Source organism: Bos indicus, chromosome 5 (genome assembly GCF_029378745.1).
Source record: "Bos indicus isolate NIAB-ARS_2022 breed Sahiwal x Tharparkar chromosome 5, NIAB-ARS_B.indTharparkar_mat_pri_1.0, whole genome shotgun sequence".
Taxonomy (NCBI): Eukaryota; Metazoa; Chordata; class Mammalia; order Artiodactyla; family Bovidae; genus Bos; species Bos indicus.
Window position 1 is genome coordinate 29,083,422 of NC_091764.1, and position 17,361 is coordinate 29,100,782.

The window sequence follows — 17,361 nt, forward strand, 5'->3', positions numbered from 1 at the left end:
CACGAGAGAACAGTAAACTTCCTTTCTTTCTGCTCTATGGATTTCACAAAGGGAGTTTTTGGACTTGAACTGTTCAAAACCCATTCAGACCCTTCCAAAATTGCCTTTTATTTTTACTTTTTGGCCATGCTACATGGCATATGTGATCTTAGTTTCCTGACCAGGGACTGAACCAGCATCCTCTGTCATTTGAAGTGCAAGTCTTAACCATTGGACAACCAGGAAAGTCCCCAAATTGCTTTTTCTGAAATCTGCTAGCTGTATTTAGTTATTTGGCTGTAGAAGGAAAAATCTGTACTTTCAAATAGCTTAATTTTCCACCATGAAGGAAAGCCCTCCCAGAGATGCTAAGAAAAATGAAAGTAAGCCAGCAAAGATATAAATCATTCATTTTATTTCCATTCCTAAATTATATGTGAATTTATTGATTTGATATTTAAAATAGTCCTTTTGCAAAATCATCTCAGAAAACATACTAAATTTATTAAAATGCATACAAACTTTTGCTGAAAATTCTAAATCCTCTAACTGATTAACTTGTTTTCAATGCACTTGTGATGATTTCCCAAGGTTTCTGTGGTTACAAGGAACAAAGAAATCATCTTGGGACCAGAGTAGAAATTTGACCAGAATAATCCAAACAATATTTGTCTACCTCTTTACAGACTCACAGGTTGCCTATTTTGAGGGGGCTCTTACAAAGTGTACCCAAGCTTTCAGTGTTTCCCTCATTACAGTGGGCATTTTCTTTGCTTACAGTTTAAAACATTCAGCCAAGAACATGCTAGATAATAGGCAAAGTGAACCCAAGAACTTTGCTTCATGAAGTTTTATGGATATACTAAAGTGTATTGTACAATCTTCCTTGTAAGAATTAAAGACTGGAATGCAGGAGAACAAACTCTGGTGGAATACTGGAATAAAAAACATAACAGAGCTGGGCAGAATCAGGTGTGGCGTCCTGGTACATTAACTTTGAAAGCCAGCCCATTGATACTAAGAACAGCAAGTAGATTCAGATTCCTTAAAAAAAAAAAAAAAAAATCTGTGCTTAGTATTTCTTTATTCAGTTTGTGAATTATTAAGATCTTTTGCATCTCCCTTTTCAAAATCTTCTTCTGTGTGATTTAATTTTTATTAGCATCAGCCTCATAGAAATGGTGAAATTAAAATCTGTTGGGTCATAATTTAAATAAGACAAATTGTGAAGTTCTGGAATAAAATAAGATCTGAGGATAATGGTGGAATTTAATTATGGAAGCCCACTGTTTCTTTCAAGAGAGAGTTCAAAGTTGTTTTGTTTTTGATTCTTGGGAGATGATAGAAAATGGCTAACTAGGTTATAACATAAACTTTGAGGGATGAAATGCAAATTTACTCAAAAAAGGGAGTTCCCATCTTCCAGTTACTATTTTAAGTGTGAAGCCAAAACCTTAAATTATTTGAGCCCTTTGGGTCTCAGCTCCCTGCTTCCACTATTTCACAGCATATCCATAGATGTGAGGGCGCACTAGCTCCCAGGACAGAGGGGCCTGTAAGTGCTGCAGCTTCAGCTTGGAGAAGCAGGCCTTCTCCAGGGCCTTCCAGCTCTCTCTGGTCAGGTTGCATCCATCAAACAGTAGGTACCAGACGGGATCCAGGACCTGTTGCCAGAAGTAATTCCAGGTGGAAGGCTTATCTGCTACATGCTCCATGAAATAAAAAGCTCCTCCCTGAGAAAGAAAAGGAGGAAAGAAAACCACACCAAGAATTTTAGTTTGGGACAAACAATTCGATAAGATGTTTAAATGTCAGATTTCAGTGGCCCCAGAGGTCCACTTCACGAGAAGACATGGAGAAATCCAAACTTACTACGATACCATTGTGGTTAATAGTGTCATCTTCTGTCAGATTGTATACAGAGCTGCCAGTCTATATTGTCTGTTCATAAAAGTAATACATAATGATAGCTAAATTTAAAGCAATTTAAAGCATTCAAGGCCTATTCTTAATGCCTGTCACATGCATGCTTGCGTGCTCAGTCACTTCCAACTCTGTGACACCATGGACTGTAGTCCACCAGGCTCCTCTGTCCATGGGATTCTTCAGACAAGAATACGAGTGGGTTGCCATGCCCTCCTCCAGGGGATCTTCCCAATCCAGGGACTGAACCCATGTCTCTTGCATCTCCTGCATTGGCAGGTGGATTCTTTACCACTGAGCCACCTCAGAAGCCTGGTTGTCAAGCTGCCCTTTGGAAGAGTTGCCCCAGTTTGTATTCATACCAGCAATAGATGTGAGTGCCCATTTTCAATAAATGCTCATCTATATTTTAAAAAATCTATTTGATGTGTAATGTGGTATTTTTTATAACATGCATATCTTTAGTATTTTTAATTATGACATCTTTTACTAAACGTTATGTGTTGGAAAGATCCCCTGTAGAAAGGAATGGCAACCCACTCTAGTATTCTTGCCTAGAGAATTACATGGACAGAAGAGCCTGGTGGGCTGTACAGTCCATGGGGTCTTAAAGAGTCTGACATGACTGAGTGACTAACTCTTTGACTACTAATACTGGCTGTTTGGATTTCTGTTTTTCTGATTTGTCTGTTAATGTCCATTATCAGTTTTCTAATAGGCTATTGGCTTTTTTTTTTTTTTTTTTTTACTGATTAGTAAGGGCTTTTCGGAGAAGGCAATGGCACCCCACTCCAGTACTCTTGCCTGGAAAATCCCATGGACGGAGGAGCCTGGTGGGCTGCAGTCCATGGGGTCGCTAAGAGTTGGATACGACTGAGCGACTTCCCTTTCACTTTTCACTTTCATGCATTGGAGAAGGAAATGGCAACCCACTCCAGTGTTCTGCCTGGAGAATCCCAGGGACGGGGGAGCCTGGTGGGCTGCCGTCTATGGGGTCGCACAGAGTCGGACACGACTGAAGTGACTTAGCAGCAGTAAGGGCTTTTATTATAAACTACATACACTACAAATGTTTCCCCCATTTTTTGTTTGCCTTTTAATTACAATTTTTTAATTTCTCTTTATTTAAAAATAGAAGAAAAAAAAACCTTTAAATTCTTATGAAAATTTTTCTTAGGCTCCACTTTGCAAGCCTGTGGGAGTCTGAAACCATACCAACCACTGTCTGAGGCTAAATAACCATGTCCTGTACTTTTGTACCATTATCATAGAATGAAAGTGATAGGATTAATTTCAGAAAATTAATCATCTAACAAATGAGAACATACTGTACAGCACAGGGAACTCTACTTAATGCACTGTGGTGACCTGAATGGGAAGGAAGTCCAAAAGGGATTCACTTTGCTGTATGGTAGAAACTAATGCAACATTGTAAAGCAACTATACTTTAATAAAGATTAATTTTAAAAAGTAGGGAAAAAATAAAAGCACAAGTTTTTGAAAAAAACAAACAAACAAAAACCACTAGGTCTCTTTGTCAGTGACACAAGTGGGAGCACTGGGACAGGAGACTTGAAGTGGAACTTCTTGGATTGTTTTAAGAAAATGGCAGACAAGCCCAACATGGGGAAATCAACAGCTTCGATAAGGCCAAGCTGAAGAAGACTGAGACGCAGAAAAACAGCCTTTCCACCAAAGAGATCATTGAGCAGGAGAAGCAAGCAAAGTGAAATTTCCTGTGAACCTGGAGGATTCTCCACCGCATCATCTTGGAGACCCTGTCCGTGAGGTGGAGGAAAGTCCACCTGCAAGATATACACAAGTGACAAGCTGCACTGTGAGATTAAACAATATGTGTCTAAATTATGAACAGGTTACTGAAGGAATCAAAAGAGAAATTAAAAATTTCCTAGAAACAAATGACAATGAAAACAACTCAAAACCTATGGGATACAGCAAAAGCAGTTCTAAGAGGGGAATTTATAGCAATACAGTCCTACCTCAAGAAACAAAAACATTGAATAGACAACCTAACTTTATACCTAAAACAACTGGGAAAAAGAAGAACAAAAAAACCCCCCAAATTAGCAGAAGGAAACAAATCATAAAGATCAGAGCAGAAATAAATGAAAAAGAAATGAAAGAAACAATCGTAAAGATTAATAAAAATAAAAGCTGGTTCTCTGAGAAGATAAACAAAATTGACAAACCTTTTGCCAGACCCATCAAGAAAAAAGAGAGAAGAATCAAATCAACAAAATAAGAAATGAAAAAGGAGAGGTTACAACAGACAATGCAGAAATACAAAGGATTATAAGAGACTTCTGAGCAACTATATGGCATAACCTAAAATGGATAATCTGGAAGAAATGGGCAAATTCTTAGAAAAGTTCAATCTTCCAAGACTGAACCAGGAAGAATTAGAAATTATGAACAACCCAATTACAAGCACAGAAATCGAAACCGATCAAAATTTGCCAAAAAGCAAACCCGGGAGCAGATGGCTTCACAGGTGAATTCTGTCAAACGTTTAGAGAGGAGCTAATACCCATCCTTCTAAAACTCTTTCAAAAAGTTGCAGAGGAAGGAACACTTCCAAACTCATTCTACAAGGCCACCATCACCCTGATTCCAAAACCAGACAAAGACAACACACAAAAAGAAAACTACAGGCCAATATCACTGATAAACATAGATGCAAAAATCCTCAACAAAATTTTAGCAAACAGAATTCACCAATACATTAAAAAACTCATACACCATGATCAAGTTGGGTTTATTCCAGGGATGCAAGGATTCTTCAATATATGCAAATCAATGTGATACACCATATTAACAAATTGAAAGATAAAAACCATATGATAATCTCAGTAGAAACCTCAATAGAAAAAGCCTTTGACAAAATTCAGCACCCATTTATGATTTAAACTTAAAAAAATGGGCATGGAAGGAACCTACCTCAACATGGTAAAGGCCATATATGATAAGCCCACAGCAAACATTATTCTCAGTGGTGAAAAACTGAAAGCATTCACCCAAAGATCAGGAACAAGACAAAGGTATCCACTCTCACCACCATTATTCAACATAATTTTGGAAGTCCTAGTTACAGCAATCAGAGAAGAAAAAGAAATAAAAGGAATCCAGATCAGAAAAGGAGAGTGCTCCCTGTTTGCAGATGACATGATACTATACATAGAAAACCCTAAAGATATTATTAGAAAATTACTAGAGCTAATCAGTGAATTTAGCAAAGTTGCAGGAGACAAAATCAATACACAGGAGTCACTTGCATTCCTGTATACAAACAATGAAAAATCAGAAAGAGAAATTAAGGAATCAGTCCCATTCACCATTGCAACAAAAAGAATAAAATATCTAGGAATAAACCTACCTAAGGAGACAAAATAACTGTATACAGAAAATTATAAGACACTGATGAAAGAAATCAAAGACAACTTAAACAAATGGAGAGATATTCCATGTTCCTGGGTAGGAAGACTCCATATTGTGAAAATGACTATACTACCAAATGCAATCTACAAATTCAGTGTAATCCCTATCAAATTACCAATGGCATTTGTCACAGAACTAGAACTAAAAATTTCACAATTCATATGGAAACACAAAAGACCCTAAATAGCCAAAGCAGTCTTGAGAAAGGAGAATGGAGCTGGAGGAATCAACCTTCCTGACTTCAGATTATACTACAAAGCTACAGTCATCAAGACAGTATGGTACTGGCACAAAAACAGAAATACAGACCAATGGAACAAGATAGAAAACCCAGAAATAAGCCCATGCAATATGGATACCTTATTTTTGACAGAAGAGTCAAGAATATCCAATGGGGCAAAGACACCTCTTCAGTAAGTGGTGCTAGGAAAACTGGACAGTTACACATAAAAGAATGAAATTAGGACACTTCCTAACACCATAAACAAAGATAAACTCAATGGATTAAAGACCTAAATGTAAGACCAGAAACTGTAAAACCCTTAGGAGGAAAACATAGGGAGAACACTTGATGACATAAAGCAAGATCCTCTGTGACCCACCTCCTAGAGTAATGGAAATAAAAACAAAAGTAAACAAGTGGGACCTAGTTAAACTTAAAAACTTTTGCACACCAAAGAAACTATAAGCAAGGTGAACAGACAGCTCTCAGAATTGGAGAAAATAATAGCAAATGAAACAAGGGCTAATTTCCAAAATATACAAGCAGCTCATACAACTCGGTACCAGAAAAACAAACAACCCAATCAAAAAGTGGCAAAAAGACCTAAACAGACATTTCTGCAAAGAAGTCGTACAGATGGCTAACAAACACATGAAAAGATGCTCAACACCACTCATTATTAGAAAAATGCAAATCAAAACTACAATGAGATACCACCTCACATGAGTCAGAATGACCATCATCAAAAAGTCTACAAACAATAAATGCTGGAGAAGGTGTGGAGAAAAGGGAACCCTCTTGCATTTTTGGTGGGAATTTAAGTTGATACAGTCACTATGGAAGACAGTATGGAGAGTCGTTAAGAAACTAGGAATAAAACCACCATATGACCCAGTAATCCCACTCCTAGGCATGTACCCTGAGGAAACCAAAACTGAAAAAGACACATGTACCCCATTGTTCATTGTAGCACTATTTACAATAGCTAGAATGTGGAAGCAACCTAGATGTCCATCGACACATGAATGGATAAAGAAGTTGTGGTACATATACACAATGGAATATTACTCAGCCATAAAGAGGAACACATTTGAGTGAGTTCTAATGAGGTGGATGAACCTAGAGCCTATTAGAGTGAAGTAAGTCAGAAAGAGAAATACCATATATTAACACATATATACAGAATCTAGAAAGATGGTACTGAAGAATTTATTTGCAGGGCAGCAATGGAGAAACAGATATAGAGAGCAAATTTATGGACATGGGGAGAGGGGAGGAGAGGGTGAGCTGTATGGAGAGAGTAATATGGAAACTTACATTACCATATATAAAATAGATAGCCAATGGGAATTTGCTGTATATCTCAGGAAACTCAAATAGGGGCTCTGTATCAATGTGGAGAGGTGGGATGGGGGGAGAGATGGGAGGGAGGTTCAAGAGGAAGTGGACATATGTATACCTATTGCTGATTCATGTTGAGATTTGACAGAAAACAAAATTCTATAAGCAGTTATCTTTCAACTAAAAAATATTATTTTTTAAAAAAAGACAAAGATACTGAGCCATCTAAAATTGTTACTGAATTCATGATAATATTTTGTAATTTGATTTTTTTCCCCAATCAGTGGATACTGTATGTAAATAACTGTCAAATAGCAGTAACTGCTGGTTTCATCTAGGACAGTCCTGTAAATATAGATCAAGTCTGGACACAGTAGAGGGTACACATTATTAACGAGTCTTCAGAAGTTTTCTACTTAACCTACCTCTGGGGCGAGAAGGAGGAAAGGGACCAATGAGTACCTCCAAAACCCATTCTCCTTAGCCTCTTCTAGCTTCCCTAGTCTTAGCTGTCCAGGCAGAGTTTAGAGAGGGAGTTCCCCCTACTTGCCCCTCTGTGGGCAAGTACGAGACATGTGTTCAGGAATGGAAAACTTGAAATTTCCTGATGGAAAAAATTTTTTCCATGGAAGAGGACAGGAGAGAAGAGGAGACCCAGGTCTGAGGAGGTTGCTGATGCCCTCTGGGTTGCACAGGTTAGACTAGAGAGCCTGTTACCCTTTCAGGTGACTTGTGTAGCCAACTGGGCATGAAGATTTGGGATTAGAAGAGAGATCTGAGCTTGATACTTAGATTTGGAAACCATCTGTGTGTGTGGTAATTGAAAACTTTGGTGGTACATGAGATTACACAGGGGGTGTATATAAGCAAAATTAGAGCCAAAATAGAAACTCCAGTGTTTAAGGGATGGGCAGAGGAAGAATAGCCAGCAAAAATGGTAGAAATGTTGAAGTTGAAGCAATACAAAGCCCCAGTGATAAACACTGTGGTGCAGTGATAAGAATATGTGCATTAAAGTCAGATCTGCTGGCTGCGTTGGAGAAAGCAATGGCACCCCACTCCAGTACTCTTGCCTGGAAAATCCCATGGACGGAGGAGCCTGGTAGGCTGCAGTCCATAGGGTCACTATGAGTCGGACATGACTGAGCAACTTCACTTTCACTTTTTAGTTTCATGGATTGGAGGAGGAAATGGCAGCCCACTCCAGTATTCGTGCCTGGAGAATCCCAGGCATGGGGGAGCCTGGTGGGCTGCCATCTATGGGGTCGCACAAAGTCGGACACGACTGAAATAACTTAGCAGCAGCAGCTGACTGCGTAATGTGGGGCAAGTTTCTTAACTTCCCTAGGTCTGTTTCCCCAGCCCAACATGAAGACAGTCCCTGCGTTAAGGACTGTGTGATGGGGTGAATGACAATGCAGGAAAGCCTCTGGTTCTATTCAGCAGTGAGTGGGTGCTTTGTAGGAGCTAAAGGAAGAATATGATCCCCTAAGAGCATTCTCAGTGCTTAAACCCGAGGTGATCATTATTTGCTTTGCAGAGGCGTTGTGAGATTAGTAACACATAAGCAAAATGTCTCTTAAATGTGCCCAGTTAATGCCCAGTCTTGGGACAGATGAACCCAGGATTTGAATGTTAGAATCAGACCTTTTTCAGTTACGGTTTTGATGTCGGCCTATTCTTGAGCCAAACACAGAATTACAGTCGGCCCTCAGTATCCTTGGCTTCAATCAACAGATAAAAAATATTAGGAAAAAATCCAGAAAGTTCAAAAAAGGCCAAACTTGAATTTCCCACATGCTGGCAACTATTTATGTAGCATTTACTTTGTATTAGATATTAAAATAATCTAGAGATGATTTAAGGTATGTGGGAGGTTATGTGTGGGTTATATGCAGATTCTATACCATTTTATGTAAGGGACTTGAGCTTGTATAGATTTTGGTATCTGTGGTGGGGGTAGGGAATGACTCTCAGGGACAACTGTATATTATTGCCTCTAAACACTATCTTTAAGTCCATTTCTTCCTGAGGAACTTCCTCTGTTAGAAAATAAAACTGAGGTCTCCGGTGGTATCACCCTAAACATGGCCATCTCATCTGATCTCAGAAGCTAAGCAGGGTTGGGTCTGGTTGGTACTTGGATGGGAGAAAACAAAACTGGGGATTACAGACCATCTTTTCCCCCTAGAAGAGTAAATTCAAATGTTAAAATACTCATATTTTATGTATGTTCAGCTTTGTTTAGAATTGTTGTTCAGTTTCTCAGTCATGTCTGACTCTTTGCAACCCCATGAACTGCAGCACACCAAGCTTCTATTTAAAACTAGCTTTTAAGTAAACAATAAAGGTAATATGTGAAAATTACATACAGGTATAAAGAATTTCAAACTGTACGGAGAGGTATAAAATGAAAAGAAATTCTTTCGCCTCATCCAGTTCCCTTCCCAATTAACTTAAAGTGTTAAGTAAGGTAACCACTGTTAATCGTTACATATTTATAATTCCCATTAACATAAATACTTATATAAGTATATTCTATCCCCCACACAAATGGATTAGCACTCTACATAATATTCCGTTTTCATTGCTTTTAAAATTAACACTGTCTCTTGAGGATGTTTTTCATTGACATAGGTAAAAATTTCTTGTTTTAACAGCTGCAAAGAAATCCTTTATACTATGTGACAATTTACTTAACAACTTCCCATTGATGGATGTTATTTCCAATTTATTATATTAAAAATACTGTAATGAATATTTTTACCTTTAAATGAGTTTTTGTGTATTTTTGCACAATAGCTATAGGATAAATTCCTGTTGGATGAAGATGTAAATTACTTGAAAAAAAAATTTTTTTTTTTTTTTTTAAGAGACTGGCAGTGTACTCTACACGATTCACTGGCAAGGAAAACCCTGCTCCGTCCGAGCCGCCTGGCCACACTCTTACTTGAAAATTTGATATTATTAAATTGCCCTCCAAAGAGGACAGTTCCTCCAGTTGGGTGTCCAGACCCCCAGACCCACCCCAATACCATATTGAACTTAAAAGTCTCTGACAGAATAATAGATAAAAAGGGTCTTGCTTTAATTTCTTTTTAATTGAAGTATGGTTGATTATGGAGAAGGAAATGACAACCCACTCCAGTGTTCTTGCCTGGAGAATCCCAGGGACGGAGGAGCCTGGTGGGCTGCCGTGTATGGGGTTGCACAGAGTCAGACACGACTGAAGCGACTTAACAGGAACAGCAGCAGCATGGTTGATTATAATATTAGTTTCAGGTGTACAACAAAGTGATTCAAAATTTTTATAGTTTATACTCCATTTAAAGTTATTACAAAATAATGACTACACTGTGCTGTAGAATATATCCTTGTTGCCTATTTATTTTACACATCCTAGTTTGTATCTCTTAATCCCATACCACTCTTGCTCCTCCCTTTTTCCCTCTCCCAGGTGGTAACCACTAGTTTGTTCTGTATATCTATGAATTTATTTCTGTTTTATTATATTCATTTGTTTTATTTTCAAGATTCCACTATAAAATATCATGCTTTAATTTGTTCTTTAATTACAAGACTAGATATTTAAATCATATATTGGCTATTTTTATTTATATTTCTGTTCCTGTGCTTTGCTTTTTTTCCCTCTTTTTAAAAATAATTTAAGAATCCTGTTGATCTTGTTGATTTGTAACACCTTTATGAAGGAAGTTAACTCATTATCGTCCTTGGTAAATATTTTTTACAAAATATTTTTGTACTTCAAATTTATTTATGGTCCTTTTCCCTGCAGGAGTTCTAACATTTTTTTTTTATTCATGTACTATCAATCTTTTCCTTCATAGCTTCTGCACTCGAATATTTTTTAAAAATTCAACAGTATTTTTTCTAGTAGCTTTACTTTTATGTTAGGGTGTTTGATCTACTGAAATTGGGAGGACTGCCCGTGGTGATGTGCTTGCCACTAAGCAGCCCTCCTCATGCCCGCACTCACCGGCCTCAGCACTCGGCACACTTCCTGGAGGATCTGCTCCTGGTTCTTCACCGAGCAGAGCACCAGGGTGCAGACCACCACATCCATGGAGCCTGAGGCCACCTGGTGCATGTTCTCCCCGGCAGCCACTATGAAGCGCTCAAACTGCAGGTGTCGGTTCTGGGCAATGCTCTTGATCAAGAACTTCTCAAAGTTGGGGTTGGGATCAACACAGGTCACCTGGCATCCAGAGGGGTAGAACTTGAAGTTGGCCCCCGTGCCACAGCCCAGCTCCAGCAAGGAGAGCTTCCCAGAGGGGCCCGTGAACTCCCGCAGGTTGCTGAAGAGCTCCTGCTTTTTGCTCTCCATCTGTTTATTGTACATCACAGTCAACCTTGCCAGGAAGTAAGGGAACCACTGTTTGCATATCCAGTTCCACAAGCCCAGAAAGTCCAGCAGGTACATGGGAAATGCCAGGATGCAGACAGCCAGCCGGAGGATAAAAATGGTGAACGCCATCACTCAGAAGAGAAGAAAACAGGCCAGCAGTCAAAGAGCTGACTCCTTTAATTGCAGGAAGTAGGTTTCTGGTCACACTCCAGAGCCAATCAGCTGCAGAGGAAAGAAGAACTGGCTGTGCTGGAAATACACAGCTGAAGTCAGATCTCAGGCAAGAGACCCATTTTATTCCGTTAATAGATGTTTGGCAGAAATTGCCTCATGGCTTATTTTTCATGAAGTGAAATGAGAAGGTTCCCAGCTTTTCCTTAGAAGGAAAGCTGATTACAGCCCCTTATTCCTGCTTGGAGACTACTGCTGCAGTTTTAAATGCAGAGTGTACTCACAGCTTCTGTTCTCCAGTCTCCTAAGAAAACAATCTGTGGGTGGAGCCTGGTTAAAACACACCAGAAGGCCGTTGGTAAACCCGATTTATTACTCTGTGCCCCGTCCTACTTCTGTTCCATCCTTCCCACCTCTGCCTCGTTTTTTTTTTTAAAAAAGAAGTGAAAGCACATGCCTGTCTGGTCACAGCAAGAGTTTTCCCTTTTGCATTCTAGGCAGAGGTTCTTAGATGTTCATAACTGCACAGTGGGATTATTTTTAAGTCACTGTTTTGGGCTGCCCATTTTTAAAGGGCAAGTTTCACCTTCAAACTGTGCCAAATTACTACATTACTGAATTAACTTACCAGAGAAGGCAATGGCACCCCACTCCAGTACTTTTGCCTGGAAAATCCCATGGATGGAGGAGCCTGGTAGGCTGCAGTCTGTGGGGTCGCTAAGAGTCAGACACGACTGAGCGACTTCACTTTCGCTTTCACTTTTCACTTTCATGCATTGGAGAAGGAAATGGCAACCCACTCCAGTGTTCTTGCCTGGAGAATCCCAGGGATGGGGGAGCCTGGTGGGCTGCTGTCTATGGGGTCGCACAGAGTCGGACACGACTGAATTAACTTACATGAAAATAGTCCCCAGAATATTCACTTTTGGGAACTTAAAGTGTTAAGAAAATATTTTCAGAAACCTGGGCCTTAGGGTGTTCAGGAAACATAGAAATGCTCAAAAATAATGGTAATGTTTACTTTTTAAAACCATGTGATGGACACAGGGAGTGTTTTGTTTCATTATATGTTATACCCAATACGTATTTTATAAATATGTGCTCCATCTTAACAGCTTTCTTGAGGTAGAATTAACATAAAATAAACTACACATATTTAAGCTGTATCATTTGGTTAAATTCTGGCACATGTACACACACATGAAATCACTGCTTCAGTCAAGGTAATGAATATATCAGTCACACTCCCTGCCTCCCAAATACCTCTTGCCCCTTTGTGATCCCTCTTTCCTGCCCTCCGTATTCCCAGGCCACCACTGATTTATTTTCTGTCACTGGAGTTAGTTTGCCTTTCCTATAGTTGGGCTTACAAGAATCCGCCTGCAATGCAGAAGACCCCAGTTCAATTCCTGGTTGATTCCTGGGTCAGGATGATCCTCTGGAGAAAGGATAGAGTACCCACTCCAGTATTCTTGGGTTTCCCTAGTGGCTCAGATGGTAAAGAATCTGCCTGCAATGTGGGAGACCTGGGTTTGATCCCTCGGTTGGGAAGATCCCCTGGAGGAGGATGGCAACCCACTCCAGGATTCTTGCCTGGAGAATCTCCATGGACAGAGGTCTTGGCAGGCTACAGTCCATGGGGTCACAAAGAGTTGGACATGACAGAGCGACTAAGCCCATACACATACATCCTATGATTTTATGTTAATTGGAATCATACAATATCTACTTTTATTGTCTGATTTCTTTCATCCAGCATAATTAAGAGTCATTCATACTGTTGTATGTATCCATTGATTTTCCACTGAGTAGTATTCTATTGTATGGATCTATAACAGTTTGTTTATCTACTCTCCTGAATTTGATGGATATTTGAGTTGTTAACAGTTTTCATAGCTTATTACAGTAGCTTATTACAAATGAAGCTACTATGGGGACTTCTCCAGTGGTCCAGTGGTTAAGAACCCTCCTTGCAATGCAGGGGACTCAGGTTCGATCCCTGGTTGGGAAACTAAGATCCCACATGCTGCATAGCATCTAAGCCCCTGAAAGGTTGTTGCTGAGCCATGAAAAATGATGGGATTCTTGGCCTCTCTAGGAGAGGAGTTCAATCTGGGGCCAGTGACAAGGCTTGATTGCTTGAAAACTTGTAATAAAGTTTTATTAAAGTATAGAAGAGACAGAGAAAGCTTCTGACATAGACATCAGAAGGGGGCAGAAAGAGTGCCCCCCTACTAGTGTTTAGCTAGATGTTATATAGCTACTGCTGCTGCTGCTAAGTCACTTCAGTCGTGTGTGGCTCTGTGTTACACCATAGACGGCAGCCCACCAGGCTCCCCCGTCCCTGGGATTCTCCAGGCAAGAACACTGGAGGGGGTTGCCATTTCCTTCTCCAATGCATGAAAGTGAAGTCACTCAGTCGTGTCTGACCCTTAGCAACCCCATGGACTGCAGCCTACCGAGCTCCTCTGTCCATGGGATTTTCCAGGCAAGAGTACTGGAGTGGGTTGCCATTGTATAGCTACTAGCAGTCTGCTAATTAGAGAAAGGAAATGTCTCAAAGCTCAGAGACTGGTACTAGGCCCCTCACGCACAACATGCATTTTGAAATAACATTGGCACAAGGTGAGATGTCCCAGGCCATAAAATGATTGACATGTATTTTGAAGAGAGGCAGGTTTCCAAGCAAATACAGTCTCATTAATGTAGCTTAAGAGAACATTTGCATGAGTAAAGCATACTGGTTTGTCAAAGTCTGTTCTTTTTTTTTTTTTAATTTTTTAAAATTTTATTTTATTTTTAAACTTTACAATATTGTATTGGTTCTGTCATATATTGAAACGACAGTTCTAAAAGACATTCTTTTAAAAAATCAACATGAAAAAAAAAAAAAGAAAAAAAAATCAACATGAAACATTAAAGAAATCACATTCAAGGCTACAACTGCTTCCGTCACTAAATTTCAAAGTTTTTATTATAGATTTGACATTTTCTGACTAAATTAGAATAAACCTAGAAAGATTATCCTCTCACATAGAGTAAAAAATTTGAAAATTATTTTTCTAAGAAACTCATGAATCAAAGAAATAATTTTAATAGAAAATTCTATGAATTGAATGATTGTGAAAATACTAATAGGAAGCCAGAAGAAAATAACTTTAAATGTTTATTTGAGAAAACAAATAAAGGTCCAAATACACAAGTTTATTACCTGATAAAAAGTTTACCAAAAAAAAACATATTCTTGACCTAAAAACAGAAGCCAGAAAATGGTCAAGATACTACTACAAATCAATGAACCAGAACAAAACATACAACAGAGAATCACAAAAGCCAGTCTTTCAGCATTCGAATATTTGAAGATGAATGACAATCCGAAAGGATGAGTCAAGGAAAAAAAAACAGTAGAACACAAAAAATGTATCAGGAATATAACATTAGGACATCCTAGAATAGGCTACAGATCAGGGATGTAATCACTTCCTCAAACACAGTAGTGATCCCACTGTTCATACATTCAGTGAGACACATAGAGGAATGGAGAATGAAAGCAACAAACAAAAATATAGAAACACAAACATACCAGCACAAATAGAAATACCAACGCACATATCATAGACCAATATAGAGGTTGGGGGGGCGGGTCTCTATACTTTTTCACTATTGCTCTTTATTACTGTTTCAGTTTGCAACCCTGTTGTCACACACTCTGAAATCATCCTATTGACTTGTTCATTATCATTATGCTCCAAGTGGCCAGTAACTAGTCAGTTAAGTCCACTTCTGCAACTTCAGTTCATAGCAAATCAGGGCCTGCTCTAGGATTCTTCCTTATGTTGCTGTCTGCCAGGAAGCCATGGTAAGCCTGCATCTCCAACAGGCTGTGGGTTGTCAGCCTCTCTTCCCATGGTGTCCTGAGTGTTCTGTTCCTGGGGCTGGGTCACCTGCTGGAGCTTATCCTTAGGAAGATCCAACTCCTGTGGTATCTCTGCCTCTGCTTCATTGAATAGCTGCTTACCCTGCAGGGTGTATAGCAGCTGGAGGAAGGTCTGGTGCCTCTGCCGCTTGTCCTTCTCCTGCCCTGCCTGCTGCTTCAGGGTTCCAAGTTCCTGATATAGTCGTTGAAGTTCCTGTTGAGCTCCTGTCTGACGCTCCCTCACTTCTGACGAAGCCTCTGCCAGATTCTGCAAATGCTTCTCCTGTTCCAGCTGCCACTGCTTCTGGGCTATTCTGAGTTTTTCCATGGCCATTTGCTTCTTGGCCTGGAGCTGTTTAAGGGCCTCCTGGAGCTGTGCCTGCTTTATTTGGGCCTCCTCCACCTTGGGCAGTGCCTCGGTCAGGGAATTTGTGATAACCTCCACATGCTCTTGATATGTGGCCTTCAGCTCTTTCCATTGCTCTTTGGCTTCAAGTGCCTTCTGCCGGCTTGTGTCTTCAGAAGCCAAGGGGTTCTGGTCCTGGGCAGTGCCTTCCTGAACCAAGAAATTCTGCAGGAAGTCTACTACTTGAAGCTGGCTGCAAAGGAGCTTGTCTTTCTTCCGAGAGTCCATCACAAACTCAGCCAGGATCTGGGCAGGCAGTTCAGCTTCCTCCTGAAAACCAACAGGCTCCAGGATGTCTGCTACCTTGGCCAGGACCTCTCGGGCTGCAGTCTCCACTTCAGACTCTGCAGCCCCCATTTTGCTCCAGGCTGCGCTCCAGCTCTACTCTGGGACTCCAAAGTCTGTTCTTAATCTTAGGTGGAACTAACTTGAAGACAGAGTCTAGGGTAAATACATAGTTCATTAACATAGCTTAAGACAGACATTTCCATAAGAAAAATACATTGGTTAGCTCAAGGTTTGAGAAAAGTTAAGTTCAGGTGGAATCAGGTGTCATCATGGCAACACAGATCTTAAAAGAAACCTCTTTTTAAATTTATATAGAGAAGGGGAGAGCTTCCCTCATAGCTCAGTTGGTAAATCATCTGCCTGCAGTGCAGGAGACCTGAGTTCAATTCCTGGGTCAGGAAGATCCCCTGGAGAAGGAAGTGGCAACCCACTCCAGTATTCCTGCCTGGAGAATCCCATGGACAGAGGAGCCTGGCAGGCTGAAGCCCATGGGGTTGCAAGAGTCAGACACTGTTGTAGCCATGCATTCCGGGAAACAAACTCACTCAGAAGGACAATGCAGATAGTGGAGTGCAGTTTATTACACCGGCGGGCCCAAGGCGGAGTTTCCTCTTAGCCAAGGACCCCCACCAGTTTTTGTGAAAACCTTATATATCCTAAGTGTACTTGCTCAAACCCACCTCCCCAAATTTCTTGAAACTAGTCTGGACAAGGTAAAAGATATGATCAAAGTTAACCCATGATTCATGTGTCACAAGACTAGATGAACAGTGGATATTTATCAATAGGACTGTGGTCATATTCCGATAAACATAATGGAATTTACCACTTTGATCTATTACAGAGATAATTAGCATATTCTTTTAGGCAACAGAGAGTCCAAGTACAAGTCCTGAGGCTCTTTTATCAGGGAGTGGGGGCGGGGTCTGGTTTTCCATTGGTATGCCACTTCTATAGACACTGGGAACAAAGTTCAGAGTCTACTGGGAGAGTGAGCATGCTTGTAGCCTAATGTTCTCAGCCTGGCCTAAGATGGAGTCCAGCTCTGTCTGTTTCCTCCTTCAACACGACTTAGTGACTATACCACCACCACCACCAGAGAAGGGGATAAAAACACTAACACTTATAGTTTGTTTCCTCCTGCTGCTTAAGAGAGAGAGAAAAAATGTCTGACACTTGCAGCCTGTTTCTTCCGTTTGGAGACCCCTAGCCTTCCTGTCTGGTACCCTCTCACCCCCACACCACAGCTACTGAACCTGAGTGCTCTGGAACCCACAGGTCACAACTAGAGA

General features: G+C 40.2%; 2 protein-coding genes and 1 pseudogene across 2 annotated transcripts; 1 reads left to right on the plus strand and 2 right to left on the minus strand.

The window, feature by feature from the left end:
* Positions 1-372: 372 nt before the first annotated feature.
* On the minus strand, positions 373-11,741 carry TMT1A (thiol methyltransferase 1A). The gene is made up of 2 exons (XM_019960574.2): positions 10,920-11,741; positions 373-1,712 (listed from the first exon to the last, which is right to left on the minus strand). The coding sequence occupies exons 1-2, from the start codon at positions 11,415-11,417 to the stop codon at positions 1,476-1,478; spliced, it is 735 nt and encodes a 244-aa protein (XP_019816133.2). The 5' UTR covers positions 11,418-11,741; the 3' UTR covers positions 373-1,475.
* LOC109559107 (thymosin beta-10 pseudogene) lies at positions 3,508-3,852 on the plus strand (annotated as a pseudogene).
* Positions 11,742-14,612: 2,871 nt separating the features above from the next.
* Positions 14,613-16,171, minus strand: LOC109559105 (outer kinetochore KNL1 complex subunit ZWINT). Its single transcript, XM_070789119.1, has one exon. It carries the CDS (start codon positions 16,136-16,138, stop codon positions 15,278-15,280), a length of 861 nt encoding a protein of 286 aa, XP_070645220.1. The 5' UTR covers positions 16,139-16,171; the 3' UTR covers positions 14,613-15,277.
* Between the last annotated feature and the right edge of the window lie 1,190 nt (positions 16,172-17,361).